The 14,470-nt window shown below is 57.5% G+C and overlaps 1 protein-coding gene across 1 annotated transcript in view; it reads right to left on the reverse strand.

Moving 5' to 3' along the window:
• The window catches only part of CTNND2 (catenin (cadherin-associated protein), delta 2), a 665,207-nt gene that overhangs the window by 91,108 nt on the left and 559,629 nt on the right, over window positions 1–14,470 (reverse strand). The window contains exons 13-14 of the mRNA XM_012721744.1: window positions 12,658–12,775; window positions 7,587–7,772 (exon numbers count right to left, since the gene is read on the reverse strand). Of these exons, the coding sequence (XP_012577198.1) occupies window positions 7,587–7,772; window positions 12,658–12,775 (304 nt within the window). The remainder of the gene's footprint in view (window positions 1–7,586; window positions 7,773–12,657; window positions 12,776–14,470) is intronic.

Below are 14,470 nucleotides of genomic sequence, written 5' to 3' on the forward strand. Positions count from 1 at the left end.
CTCTGACCTGTTCTCCTTTCTTAACTTCGGCACAATAAAGCTGGGTAGACGGCTAACTCAGTAGACAGCTTTCCTCCGATGGTGCTCCGTGTCACTCTTAAATACCTTTGATTACAATCTTTTCTTAATGGCTGCAGAGAGGTGCTGAAGGAAATAAAAGGGCGGCTGGTGTGACTGCGAAGCATCTTTGATGGCAGCCGGTGATGAGCGGCATCGCGGTGTGTCAGCACTGAGGAAGAGCAGTGATTTCCACGGTAGCCCACGTAGCTAGCCCTTATCTCCTCCTGTGTTCGAGCTTTTATTGAGTTCATGGGGACAGAAGTATCAACTATCCATCAAACTAAGGATTTTCATCACCCGCAGGAAGACCGAAGTCCTCTGTAAGGTCAAATGTTAAGTCCGGGCGGGGCTGCCTGGAGAAGCACCATCAGTGGATGGTGGGACAGTGGGGCAGCTGAGAAACGGTTCTGCCCGGGGGAAGCCCTAATGCCAACCTTCTAGCATGAAGAGCCAGGAGAAACGAGGGGCATGCCGTTCTTACTAAGCGGAGTATCTCACCAGATGCTGCTAGCCTAGAATTACCACAGAACTGGTATCTAGCGTGACAGCAACATCTTTGACACAAAGTCCCAACCACTCAGCTGTCTGTTTCTAAGAACGCAGGAGAGAATTGATAAGTGGCACCCAAATTATGTTTGTTTTGGACTACACCTTGAGGGCATATTGCCAAAGATTCTCTAGGAACATGAAAAACGGAAATAATATATCAAGAGGCAGAGCACAATCAAGCTAGGAGACTTCCACGGAGGGAACATTCAGACTCAGAGCGCTTCCAGGAGACCAGCGGGCTCCTGCCTAAGTCCATCACCTACACGGCCCCCAAGTCGGGCATCTGTGTGCACACGCAGACACACACATGCGTGTTTCTGTGTCTTCAGGCTCTTCGTGTTGCAACAACCAAAATCAAGCAGAGACTATAAACAGAGAGCAGAAAGTAAAGGCGAAGGCAGCTGTCTCTTAAATAAGGGTTACTCCAGCTGGGAGGAAGTTTAGGAAGAGCACCCCAAATATAAAGAGGTGACGGGATAAAGTCGGGAGGTCCAGGACCCGTCACGTGAAGATGTGCACGCTCTGGCAGGCGCCTGGGGGAGCGGCTGGCTCCTGAGCAGCCAGTGCACCCCACCAGCCGGGGATGAGCAAGGGGGCTCAGTGCCTCGCTGAAGGACTTGCAGCTGTCTCAGGCTCGGGGCCAGGTGCCGTGGAGGTGAGAACAAGCCTGACCTCATCCCAGGAGGAGTCACTTTCAGGGGAAGCCCTGACTCTCTGGCCCTCCTCGGGCTCGCATCGTGGCGGTTAGGGTTTGTGCAAAGAAAACACCTTTCTCTGCTGAGTATTTCCCACACAACAGAAAAGACCCCTTGGCCAGCAGAGTGCAGCTCCAGGGCCCGGATTTCTCCGCCACAGGCAACGTGGCTAACTTCATCCTTGTGAAAAAGCAACAGCCTGGAGATGCTGCAAGATCAGAGCAGCCGAGGGCGAGCGGGCCCCGCCCTCAGGCCGAGTCCCACGTGCAGACGCAGGCAGCCCGGCTGTCCCGGTGGAAGCTCCAGGGAAGGTGCTTGCAGGCTGGGCTTGGCACAGTGCGGCTGGGGTCAGTGGTGGACTTCGCAAAGCAACAGACGAGCCCCACGCCCTGCCGCACCATCTGCCACCCTGGCTTGATGGACGCGATGCCTGAGACGCCCAGCTGAGGGTCTGAGTGGCCGGATACCTGGGAGACGCCCAGCTGATGGGCACTGTCGGGGAGGAGCGCAGAGGAGCAGAGTGATCGTTCTTTACAAACTGCAGTAACTGGAGAGAGCCAGGTTGCAAAGGGCTCTTGTTGGCTCTTCGGTATTTTGAAGCCAGGTAGTGGGGCGTCCGAGAGGGAAGTTCGCCCGAGCGCAGAGGGGGAGGCGGCGGCCGGCTGGCAGGTAGCACAGTCAGGTAGCACACGCTGGCCCGGGCTCTCCTCGCAGCTAGACGGGCGGCATCTGGGGGCCAGGGACCCCTACTGAACAGGGGGCCAGGGGCTGTGTTTTTGAGAGTGTCAACAAAAGCGATTCAAGGGCAGCCATGCTGGCTCAGCCTGTGGATGTGGGGCCCAGGGCCAGGCAGGCCCAGAGGAGGAGCTGGGGAGGCCGGGAGGGGGGCGCCCCAGAAGAGGCATGAACAGCTCTGGTCCATGTCCCTGGGCTCGTCTGCGACTTCTCTACGTCATCATGATGGCATCACCTGGAACACTGTGAAAGCTCATCCCGAATTCCCTCTGCTCCTAACTTCGCGTCCACATCACTCAAGACGTGGACCACGGTGCCCGCTGCCACCTGCTCCATGACAGGGCTCATGCCGCTCTCCTTCAGGTTGGCCTGGGTCTTGGCTGCTTATACCTTTGGCAATACGCCCCTCAAAGGCCACGTGACACGGTGGTTCTCCACTGGGGTGGTTTTACTCCCCAGCGGGCCGTCTGGCACTGTCTGGAGACAGTTTTGGTCGTCACACCGAGCAGAGGGTGCATTTGACACCCCCCGGATAGAGTGAGGAGCATGCCAGGTGCCTGCAGGCAGAGCTCAGCCCTCACTCCAGGGAACTACCCGGCCCACATGAGCCATCGCAAAGGGTGCCAAGCCCTGGGCTGGCAGCAGAGAATATTCACTAGCAGCGCGAGTAACGTGTGACCACGGAAACTAGAGGAAACACATAAATGGCATCTATGGGCCTCCCTGGTGGCGCAGAGGTTAAAGCGCAGCACTGTGAAGCTATCGGCAGCCACTGCAACAGGAGCTCGACCCCCGGCCAGGGAGTGACCCACAGGGCGCAGCAGCGCATTTCAGTAGATCTGCCTGTTCTGCTCCCCACTCTGTCTCTGGTGAGTCCTCTCACCCCATGCACCTCTGGGCTGTACCCCAGTTCTTGTGTGCATAAATAAATAAATCTTTCCAAAAACTAAAAAATCAATAGTGTCGAAGCTGCAGAATCACTGACGGCAGCAAGGAGGCGTCCTGGCCGCGGGTCTCCATCGAGGGGCGAAGGGCGCGCAGCGAGAACGCGAATCTCACGTCTGGCGACACCCTACCCCTGCGTTTGGCGCGGGAGAGCCCAGCCAGACGGCTGAGGGGCCAGCCCGGGTGGGAGCAGCAGCTGAGACAAGCAGATGGTCGGGAGGGGGCGGGTGCAGCAGCGGAGGGCGCGGCGCGGATACCGGGGAATCAGGGAAGCCGCCACGGAAACAAACCCGGGGCCGGGCGTGGGCCGAGCGCAGGGCTGGCGCGCAGCCGGGTCTCCGCGTGTGCTCAGCGCGCACACGCTGCCCTGCGTCCAGGCGCCTCAGACCAGCCGCGACCCACCCCCTAGGCCCAGGCGTCCACGTGGTCTGGAGAGCTCCACCCGCGAGAACTTCCCCTAAGGCTGGAGATTTAACAGCACAGTTTTGCATGCTGTAATTTGGGCGCAACCGGATCTGTGACAGTTGGGGACTAGCTCACACCCTTGGTGGGAACCCCCACACAGGCCTAGGCACCTCCCCACATTCTGGTGCGAACGCAGGGGCCTGGACAGCCGGGAGGGAGGTCATCGGAGTCAGGGGGTCCCTGCCTGTCTCAGTGGGACTTCACCTCCGCCGCCTGGGAACAGAGCCCGTTTGGGGGGGTGGGGGGCGGGGCTGATGTCACCTGAGTGCAGGTCAGGGAATGGAGGGGGGGTGTGGGGGGGAAGGCCCTGTCTGCAGGCGACTTGCAAACAGGAAGGTAGAGAAAAGCAGATCTTACAAAAGTTACTGTGCGCACACAGTTCTAAACAATTTTAGTGGTCAAACGGCCCTCCTTACAGGATGCACTGCTCTGACGGCACCCCCTTGGGAGGCCCCTGCACCCCTTTTCCTGTCTCTAAGAGAATACCCTAGGGGCTGGGCTGCCCCCCAGAGACACTCCCCGCCCCTCCCTGAGGCAGGTTTGCCCCAGGCAGACCAGAGCTGCATGCGCCCCGAGGGAAGGGGCCGCCTTGCCCGGCCTGTTTCTGGCCTGACCGTGAGTGTGGAGATGACGAGCCGCCCTGGACACGAGGGGCAGCACCTGAGGAGAAGGCATGGCAGGTCCAAGGGGGGCCCGAGGGCCCGGGGCAGCCCCACGGCACTGGGGGGCCCCGTCCCTCTCGGCACGTGGACGTCCGAGCAACCCCAGCCAGGGCGGCCTGGGGCAGCGGAAGGCTGCAGGCGCCTCCACGTGGAGAGAAGCCCCGAGGGCGACCTGCCGGCGCCATCTCACTGATTCCCGGGGGCTGGCGGAGGCCTGTGGCCTGCGGGACTTTTCGTCCTGTCGCTCACTGCGGATACTCAGCCGTGAGCCCGGTGCTACTGCGCACCTGCACACCTGTGCACGCTCGTGCACACACAACTAACGCCCATGTTTTTCTGGAATAAAGAGAAATTATTTCCAATCGAAGGAACATCAACACTCCAGTATCTTTGAGTGGCTTGAACTAGTGACCAAATTCACTTTTGTGCTTGGGGCGCTGAGGGCTGCTCTGGAGTCTGAGTGTCATCTCTGGGCCACCCAAAAGTGGCCACTGTGGTCAAGGTCACTGTGGTCAGGTCAGGTGCTGCTGGGCCGGCCAGGCCAGCAGCTCTGTCACCCGGCCCCTGCTAGGGCCCACGAGCCAGGCACCGACTTGCGGACTGAAAGCAGGAAAGCGTTCCCTTCCACACGAGGCGGAGAGGTGAGCCGACATCGTCCATTGCTTCCTCCCTGGACCCTGATCCCCCACGTTGCCACCTCTGCTGGCAAGGAGGCGGGGGGCCGGCCGGTGTGGGCTGAGCCTCTCGGCACACGGCAGTGCCAGGGGAGCACACGGCTGTGCCCGGGCAGGGCAGGGGAATTGGCACTTTCTTACATTTTGGGACAGACGCTGAACACAGGTCAGAAGTCAGCGAATCCTTAAAGTGCTCCTGGACCCAAATAGAGCGAACAGAGGTGTCAGAATCACGGCTCGCGCCCGCCAGCGGACTGTTCACTTGGACAGCAACGGCCTCTGGACTAAGAGGCTGCGGCAGCCTGTTTTCTTGTGGTCACTTTTGAGTTACCCCTCCCGGGGACCCGAGGAGGACGTGTCCAAGACGTTTCTTCTAACTAAACCAGGCCTGCAGAATGTTGCTGAATGTTCGTAGGGTTACGCGGTGCCGAGGCCAAACGTCAGAGGCAACATGTTTCTGGAACGGAGCAGCCACAGAAGCCGCCACTGTGCCTCTGTGCTCCCCGCATGTGGGGCTCCCAGCTCCGGGGTGGGGGTCTCTGCGGGGCTGGGGCTAGTCCTTTCTTTTACAGCACCTCTGATGCTTTTCTCAGCCACATCTTAAATTCAAGAGAAGAAAAATGTGTGCATTTTTGCCAGCTACCATTTACTTAGTTAATTCCTTTCTGAAAGTCATTTTGAATGGTATTTGCAAAGACTACAGGCTTGACGTCCTCTGCAGCACATCTGTAAACACGCAAGTGTAAGAAGAGCGAGTCACAGGCTTTGGTGTTAATGCGCTTTTTCTAGAATTGCACACTGTCTTCACTTGCCTCTATTTAATATTTGCTCATAGTTTCCCAAAGCCAGCCAGGTTTATCTGCATCATATCTCTATCGACACACCTACTTTTATATTTCTATTTCACTTGGCTTTGCACAATTTTCTCTAATCATTTCATAGTCTTTGAAAACCCCACTTTATGAACAGTGGATTCCGGGGAGTGGGTGGTATCTGAGCATCTCTGAGGCTGTAAAACCAGCACTCTGGAAGACTGTGGCGAGTCAAATCCATGGGCAGGCCCCGGGGGTGTCGTGCCATGCTGGGGATGGCAGGTCTTGGGACTCTCCTCACTGCTGCCCGTGTCAAGTGCTCACCAGGGCCCCAGATGTCCCACTCCAGGCTCTGGCCCTCAGTTCTGCTAGGGCTCACTTCTCCACTCCTTTCTAGGGAAGGCGGAGCTGGTCTCCCGGTGCAAGGCCCTTGAGGAAATCCTCAGTGCTTTTCTGCTTTTCCCTGCTGGCGCAAAGGCCAACCGTAGCCAGCAGGTGGCGCCATCTCGACCCACTTCTCTCCAGGGGACTCACCAGGCCAGGAGGCCGCTGCACCCCTAACCAGCTCAGCTTTCCCCTTCCACCGGCTCATATGCAAGATAGTTTTCGCTGCGTTTAAATCTATGGAGCTCATTCACAGCACACACTGAACCAGCATCATTGTTACCGCTTGTGTTTCCTGGCGCTTCCATATAGTCTGCTATTACATTCTGCAGTTAGAAGGCCATGGAGAAATGCTGCCTGACACCTGTCACCTGCCTTTTGCAGTTTCTTCATGAACAATACTCCACGGTGCTTTGACTTATGCTAGTTTAAGCAAAACTTTCTTAAAGTTTCTTTTTATCTCTTAACAAATACTGCAAGAGAAAAGTGGGACAGACAAACCAAATACATTTTCATATACGCTTGGGATAAAAATCTGATAGTTCTATGACTCACTCGCCCCAGTTTGGCTCTGTGGGGCTGTGGAGTCACAGGTCTCGTCCTGGTCAGGACTGGTCTTGTGACCCCAAACCTGCTCTCCCCTCCCCTGACCCCCCCCCCCACGTCTCAGTCACCACAGAGTCGTCAAGCCACCAGTGCACCTGGGCAGGTAGGAGGCAGGTAGGCCCGGGGCTCGGGCAGAACCCACCACCTGAGCCGCGGTGACAGGTGCGGGGCCCTGAGACGGGAGAGTGGACGCACTCCCTGCCGGAAGCTTCCAGCCGGCTTGTGTCCCGTTAATGCAGAGTCCTGAACCCCCTTTCACAGGTGGCCCACAGCAGCCTGACTGTGACCAGCGTCCAGGGGAGAGTGGACACATGACCACACTGTGTGAGGAGAGGCTGCCCACGAGGCCACAGAGCCCCAAGTGTCAGGGGAAACGGGAAAGCTGGGGTGGCCGGGGCTCCTGGCAGAGCAGAACTGGCCTGTGTGTACCCTGCCCCCCTCCCGGCGGGCGAGGCCTGGCCTGGGGCTCCCAGGAGAGGCTGCTGCTGCACCCCAACAAGGGCTGGGTGCTGCCCGGCCCTGACTGCACTGCAGGAAACCCCCTGGCAGCTGCAGGAGGGGGCGCCATCGACCCTCCAGCAGGCCCTACTGCCCTCCTGCTGGGGCTGAGGGTCGTCACCCCTCCCCTACAGCTGAGCACCGGGGAGCACGCTCCCCCAACGTTCCAATACACTGAAGTGCATGGGGGAGGGCGCGGCCATCCCAACGCCTTCTCAGCTCTGTGCTCCCCACCAGCCCTGGGCCCCGCCCAGGGAGCCTGGGGTGCCGCTGGCAGCCTGGACTAGACTGGACCCCTGAGCTGGTATCACCGGGCCTGCCCGGGACTGGGGCGGCTCTTTCTTTCTGGAAATGTCCTCTCGCCGCCAGCCAGGGCGCCAAGCACTATGCCAGGACTGTAGCTCTGACCCGGGAGTCGGCGGACGCTGTGCGGTGGCCACAGGGCCTGCGCCCGCCTGCAGACGGCGAGGCGGGCAGGGGAGGGGCGCACGCCCGCATCACCTGGTCCTGGGCCTTCTTCTTCTTCTTTTTCTTGCCCCAGCAGCCCGAGCTCTCGCCGTCCTTGCCGTTGGCCTCCCCGCACAGAAGCCCGTCCAGCTCGTCCGTGCCCATGTGCTGTCCCTGAGACGTTTCTGCTGCCAGCCGGTACGAGAGGTTCCTTAAAATGCACACACAGTTTTCAACGGTCTGGAGAACCCCAAAACAAAAACAAAGACAAGAAAAGGAAACAGAGGAGCAATGAATAAAACTAACCGGCACGCCCTCCACCCAGAGAAGCAGTCAGCCTCCACATGGCATCTCTCTTTGGGGGCTTTTAGCGGCGCGGGAATCATTCAAGGGGACCTGGAGAGTGCTGGAGACCTTTGCTCCCCCCAAAAGAGACGATTCTGAAGACTGGGGATTTCCACAGCCAGGTGTAGTCGTTAAATGAATGCGCTTGGGGTACGTGGGGGTGGGCGTGGGGAGGAACCCAGGGTGAGGTCCATTTACAGACAACACCCTCTGGTGCGGGGTCTCGCAAACCCCAAGGACGTGGACGATCGGTGGGTGATGGACGCTAATGGACGCCAATGGTCAGCACCTTATCATCCACCAGGGCACATTCTGGGGGCAGGGAGGGGCGAGCAGGGGGCGCTGGGGTATGGATCTTTCCAGCACACTGCTCTTCTGTGACAGGCTGTTGCTCTTGCTGTCCTAGCATGGAGATTAAACTGCAGACCCACCCTGTAGGGGCCTCCGTCTCTGGCCACTCACTAGCCGTGTGGCCTGGACAAAGCATCTCCCATCGCGGTGGCTCAGTCTGTCAGTGCTAATAGGTGTATCCAGGTGTGTGCGTTAGACAAGCCAGTGTGCGTGAGTGGGAAGACGAACGCCCTCCCCACCCCGAGATGGCCACAGGAGGCTGCAACTACGGTAGGTCACGTGTTGGGGAATGAAATTTGCAGTGAGAATCAAGGTTGCTCATCCCCTTCACGGGAGGAGATGGGCCTGGATTATGGGGTCCACGCAATCGCCAGGGTCAGCAGTCGAGAGAAGGAAGCAGAAGAGCTTGAGGGGTGATCTGAGCGGACATGAGCGCCCCACGCCAGTGGAAGGTGGAGGAAGGGCCACAGCTAAGAATGTGGGCGGCTATAGAAGCTGGAAAAGGCAGTGGAAGGAAGTGGAACCCCCGTGCAGCCTCGGGGGGGGTGTGTGTGACTTGTCCACACCCTGAGTGTAGCCCCATTTCCAGACCCACATGAGGCTCCTGACCTCTGAAATAGGAAGGTCATATCTTAGTGGGGCTGTGAGTCTCCAGGTTTGCGGCAATTTGTTACAGCAGCCAGAGCCAGCGAGCGATGACACAGGTCAGGACCGAGGCCAGAGCCCGGCACAGGGGGATGCCTGGGGCTCTCTCTGGTCACTCACCAGGGCGGGGACAGCTCCTGGGATCAGAGGGTGTGAGCTACAGTGGTGGGTCTGCCAGTGGAGGGGGTGTGTGTGCTCTTGGGCAGCGTGCCTGGTCTCTTTCCTCCAGAGGCCCCGGCTCTGAACACCCCACACTGGAGATTAGGTCTCACAATAAACGGGGAGGGAACAGGCCATCCAGGGCATCCGCCTTGACCTCCAGTCTGGATTTGAGAAACTGCGGGAGGAGGGGAAAATACCCAGTTTTGTCCTTAAAAAGGGCCAAAGGGAACGGAGCTAAGTTTTATCTTCAAAACCAACTTGACGGTCACTTTCCAGGGACCTGCTGTGGGACAGAGTGCCACAGGCAGGAATGTGGTTCCCTCACAGATGAAGGAGAGGAACTGGACGCGGTGGGGACACATAATGGACAGCACCACGTGCCAGGCCAGGGCAGCGTGGCCGGGGGTGCCGGGGTGAATCCGCACTGCCCCCCGCCCCCCGCTTCTGGCTGCAAACTCATGTCTTGGGCTTGTCTGCTGGGATCCTGCCAGTTCCAGGATCTGCGTCTGGAGCCTTGGCCATTCCAGACCTTTCTTGTCAGTTTATCAAGGATTCGCGGGCTGCTACTCCCAAGGGCTTTTTGAGTCAATTTGATTTTCTATTTCAAGCATCTTCTCAGCATCAAAAAAAGAACTGGCGTGAAGCAGGTAAACACAGGACAGTGCATGAAAGACAGCAAACTCTCAGGGAAATGTGGCATTCGTCGGAAAGACTCCTAAATCAGCTCCAGCTGATTTTTCTTACATCAAAGACTTGGGAGAATAAACTTCGTTCTCATCCTGCAGGTGTCCCGAGGGTCTGTCTGTGCCTCTGCTTAACAAATGGCTTCCGGGGGATGAATCAGCTCTTTCCAGAGTGCTCTGTGGTCTGCCTGTGGCCCGGAGGTGTGTGGGGAGGCTGGGAGCGGAGTGAGGCCGGGGGTTGTGGGGGGGAGGGATGGCTAGGGGATCAACTCTCCTTCATCTTCCTCAAGAGCAGCAGGGGGCCCGGAGGCTTTCTGCTAAGGGACCGGGGAGACAGAAGATGGAAAGCTGGCTGGGCGCAGGGTGCTGCTGGTGGCTCCGCTTCCCACGTGGCAGCCATCAGTGGCACCTGTAGCCGCTACTCTTGGTCATCTGGGTCGTGGCGACGCCTTTCTGTTAGAAGAGGCTGATTTGGGGGCTGTCCTCAGACTGCTCCACCATTTACCCATTCGACAAACAGTCCCAATTAGAGGAGGCAAGCTGAGCCCTCCCTGGGATGGGGCCTTTCCCATGAATTCTGCCAGCCTTAAAGTGAATGTGCTTGTTTGTCCTCCCCCTGCTTCGTCACTGTGAAGCTTAGAAGTGGCTGAGGAGAGGGCAGAGGGCTGGGTGCAAAATGACGGCCACTCTTGTCATGCATGACGGCTGGCACAGCTGGCAGCCAAGCGTGTGGGATGGTGGATGGCATCTGATGCCGCAGCGGTTTAACACCGGCTCGTCAGAAAGCGACTGTCACGGTGCTGTCTAGACACCGGGTCAAGGCCACCCAACAGGAAGATCTGGTTGGTCTTCTGGTTCCAGGCCACAAATGTCCCACGATTATCCCAGTATCTTCCACGGGGGAGATATGGACCTTAAAAGCATGGCTATCCATATGCAAAGATGTTCAACATCACTCGTAATAAGGGAGATGCAAATTAAAATCACAACGAGATACCACCTTGCACCAGTGAGAATGGCACATCTTCAGACAACTAGCAACAACACATGTTGGCGAGGATGTGGAGAGAAAGGAACTCTCCTGCACTGCTGGTGGGGATGCAAAATGGTGCAACCACTATGGAAAACTGTTTGGAGGTTTCTCAAACTGCTAAACATGGAGCTTCCACATGACCCAGCAATCCCACTCCTAGGTATCTACCCAAAAGACACAGAAACACTGATTCAAAAAGACACCTGCACCCCCATGTTTATTGCTGCTTTATTACAATAGGAAAGACATGGAATCAACCCAAATGCCCAATAGCAGATGGCTGGATTAAAAAGATGTGGTACATGTGCACAATGGAATATTACTCCACGATCAAAAAGATAAACTCATGCCTTTTGCAGCAACATGGATGGAGCTGGAAGGGATCGTGCTTAGTGAAAGAAAGAAAAGGAAAAAATACCGGATTGTTTCACTCGTAGCAGGAACATAAAGGACCAGGGGCAAATAATAATAATAATGATAATGAACAACTATATACCAGAGACATTTTATGGGGGTGGAGTGGGGAATGGGATCAAAAATGGGAGGCGGGGAGTGCACGGACTATGGTGATGGGAAGCCCACGGGGATTATAACTGAGATGGAAAAAGGCACAAACTGATGTAAAAATAAACTATAATAATAATTAAAGAAAAAAACTGAAAAGACAAGACACAGGCTGGAAAAAAAAAAAGCACGGCTACCGAGGTGGTGCCTGGGAGCCCAGTCGGCGTGTCTGGACCAGGTTCTGCGCCTGGGCACTGCCGCCCCAGCAACAGTCTTGTTCTTGATGCCCCTGGCGCTGCCCAAGGGTCCTGCCCTGGGTGGTCTCAGCACGGTGTGAGGCCTGACTCAGGGCCAGGGCTGGGTCATGGGCCCTGGAGGGAGACCCTGAGGTAGGGTGGTCCCGCCACATCACGCCAGAAGCCTTTCCTGCAGCATGCCATACTGACCGGCATATGAAGCCTGAGAACCAGAGAGCAGAGTTTGATGCTCACACTCGCAGGCTGTGCTGGCGGGGGGGTGGGGTGGGGGTGGGGTCGAGGCTCTGGCTGCTGTGGTGCCCCAAGACGACTATGAGGAAGATTCTGCATGGAAACCCCGGTGAAGGCCGTGCTCACGACAGGGCCAGTTCCCCACGGACACCTGGCCACACCCGGAGACATTTTTGTCTGGTGCAGCCGGGGAAGGCTGCTGGCATGGAGACAGGAGGCCAGGAATACTCAACCCCACGGGCACAGGGTGGTCCCAAAACTGAGTAAGCTGGCCCGGAATGTGAATTGTGCAGCTTGAGAAGCTCTTATTACCGTATCGCACGTCCTACTTTGAAGGCATCGCTAGCCCGCTTCTATCAGCAGGCTAGTATGAAATTGCACATTTATATTTAGAGGGAATCAACATTAGCCAGAAGACCCCGTCAGGCCAAACGGACTGGCTCAGACACCAGAGGCCACCGACCTGTGTGGCGTGTGTGCTAACCCTGAATGACCACCTGTGGTGAGTGACATCGAGGCTCCTTTATCCAGCATTTTGATGGCGTTTCATCAGCCTCTTTTTAAATGGGATTTGATGCATTAACAGTTGTTCTACAGTTAACATGGGACGATGGGGTTAATAACCCCCAAGGTGTGACACCTCCTGTTCTTTGGACGACAGGTGCTGTAACACGAAACTAGATGCTGGCTGCGCCCTGAGCCCCTGCGGGGTGGGCGGCTTCGGCCCCCGCAGGTTTTGTTCATCCCGAATCCAGACCAGGTTGCCGACGTGAGGCTCGGCCTAGAGCACTCTGGGCTCAGGAAGGAGCCCCAGGTGATTTCAGCGCCCTAGCGCTGAGGCCGTGTCGGCTCTCCGGAGGCCGGCTCCGCCGGGGTGCACCCCAAGACGCTCTGCCCACGCGAATGCCACAAACCTTGCTGTCGATCTCACTGCTGCCCAGCGCGGCCTGGATCACGTAGAGCAGCGCGTCTGTGAGCCCGTCACACTCCCGCATCCTCCTCCGCGCCTCCTCTCCGGCCGAGCTGACATTCCTGCAAAGCAAAGGCACGCATCAGCCACCTCACGGGACCCCCGGCAGGGTCCCCATGCCACCGTGCTCTACACAAACACACGTTGCCTCTTCACAGTGTTTATCCCGAGTCTTCACGAGTTGGGGTGACGCCGCGAAGGGCTGTCATGTGTCTCTCGAAATGCAGAACCACAGTTCCATGGACGCAGTTGTGGGGTAAATGAATGAACCGAGCTTTTACGCCACTAGGCCGTCACCTGCGGCCTCGATCATGTCGATGCAGAAGGCGCTTGGCGTGTGGGTGGGGAACGCGTGTCTGAGTGGGGTACCTGGAGTGGGGGTGCACACCTGAGCCTAGAGGCACAGATAAAAGCAGCAGCAGAGGCGGCGGCGGGAAGACTGACCTCGTGACAGAAGAGGCAAGACCGCGAGGCGCAGGGAATTCTCCGGGGCGGGGAGCTTCCAGTCTCCTGCCCCTCTGCTCGGCCCCGCCCACCCTCTGCCGGGCTGCCCCACTCCAGTGATCTGTGAGGGCCTTGGGGTCCCTGAGGATGCGGGGCTTTCAGAAAAGCAAGGTCACTTGGTTTACAATCGACCAGGGGATCCCAAGCTCGTTGACTCCTCTTCTTTGAGAAGCTCGAGCCATGAGTCAAACACAGAGCTTCACCATCCTGAAATGTTTTAGAGATTCAATTTCACCTACCTCAAAAATATACCTCCCCTGGCCAGCCAGAAGGAAGCGTCGCTGGCTGAGATTTACCCTAAGAGCAGGGGCCTTTCTGTGAAAATGGTGCCACATTTTCTGAGCATCTTCCCTTCCAGGCTCTGCCCTGAGCTGAGCCCAAGTGCAGGGCCTGTTGTCAAGGTGGGAAGAGAGAACCTTCCAGCCTCTCGGGGCAAGCCTAGCCGAAGGCGAATCTTGGGGTGCTTTCATGCACTCCACCACGAGTGGGCTCTTCCTTTCCCACCCCCTCGGCATCTGGTTCGCCAGAAATGACGTCAGCTGGAGGATGTGCGGTCATGGGAGGACCCCAGGTGGGAAGGGTGATGGGGAGAGAGCGACCCCGCAGAGTGGGGCCCTCGCTCTGACCAGTGTGGGAACCCCTGGGGGTGTGTTCCTGTGGGTGGGGGCGCCCCGCACCCCTGCCTTCTGCCACCCACACGTGCTCTTGTTGCAGTTGTACACCTCTTTCCTGCAACCTTTGTTCCACTTGATAGGCGAGGAAACCGAGGCTCAGGGGGGCTCTCTGAGGTCACTCAGGCGGGCGCCTGGGTGCAGCTGAGCTCCGAGGAGGGGCACGCGTGAGCTCCAGCCTGGGGCACCGCCCAGGTGCACTTTTTTTTTTTAATTAACATGAGCCTCATGTAAAATGTTACAGAACATCAAGTGTTTCCTTTGATGCCCACAAAGATCTGCAGGCTGTGTTCCAACAGGCTCTGTGAGCACCTGCATGCAATGTGCGGAAAGGTTATTCAAGTTAGTATTTCTGGCATTTGCTGATCTTAAAATAGAAGCAAAACCCCCCAGTTCCTTAGATAATAGAACTGGGCAAATACTGGCAGCATTTTCACGCAAAGCCAGCCTCCTCCCGGGGAGGGAGAGTGGACTTTCTCCTGGGGAAAGCAGCAAGCGTCTGTGGGTGTCTGCTCCGCTGGGCGGGGAGGGCCGGCTGCCGAAGGGCACCTCGGGTCCCACCTCCTGAAGTGCTCCCCCAGC

The sequence above is a fragment of the Condylura cristata genome, unplaced genomic scaffold (assembly GCF_000260355.1).
Source record: "Condylura cristata isolate star-nosed mole 26May11 unplaced genomic scaffold, ConCri1.0 scaffold00007, whole genome shotgun sequence".
NCBI lineage: Eukaryota > Metazoa > Chordata > Mammalia > Eulipotyphla > Talpidae > Condylura > Condylura cristata.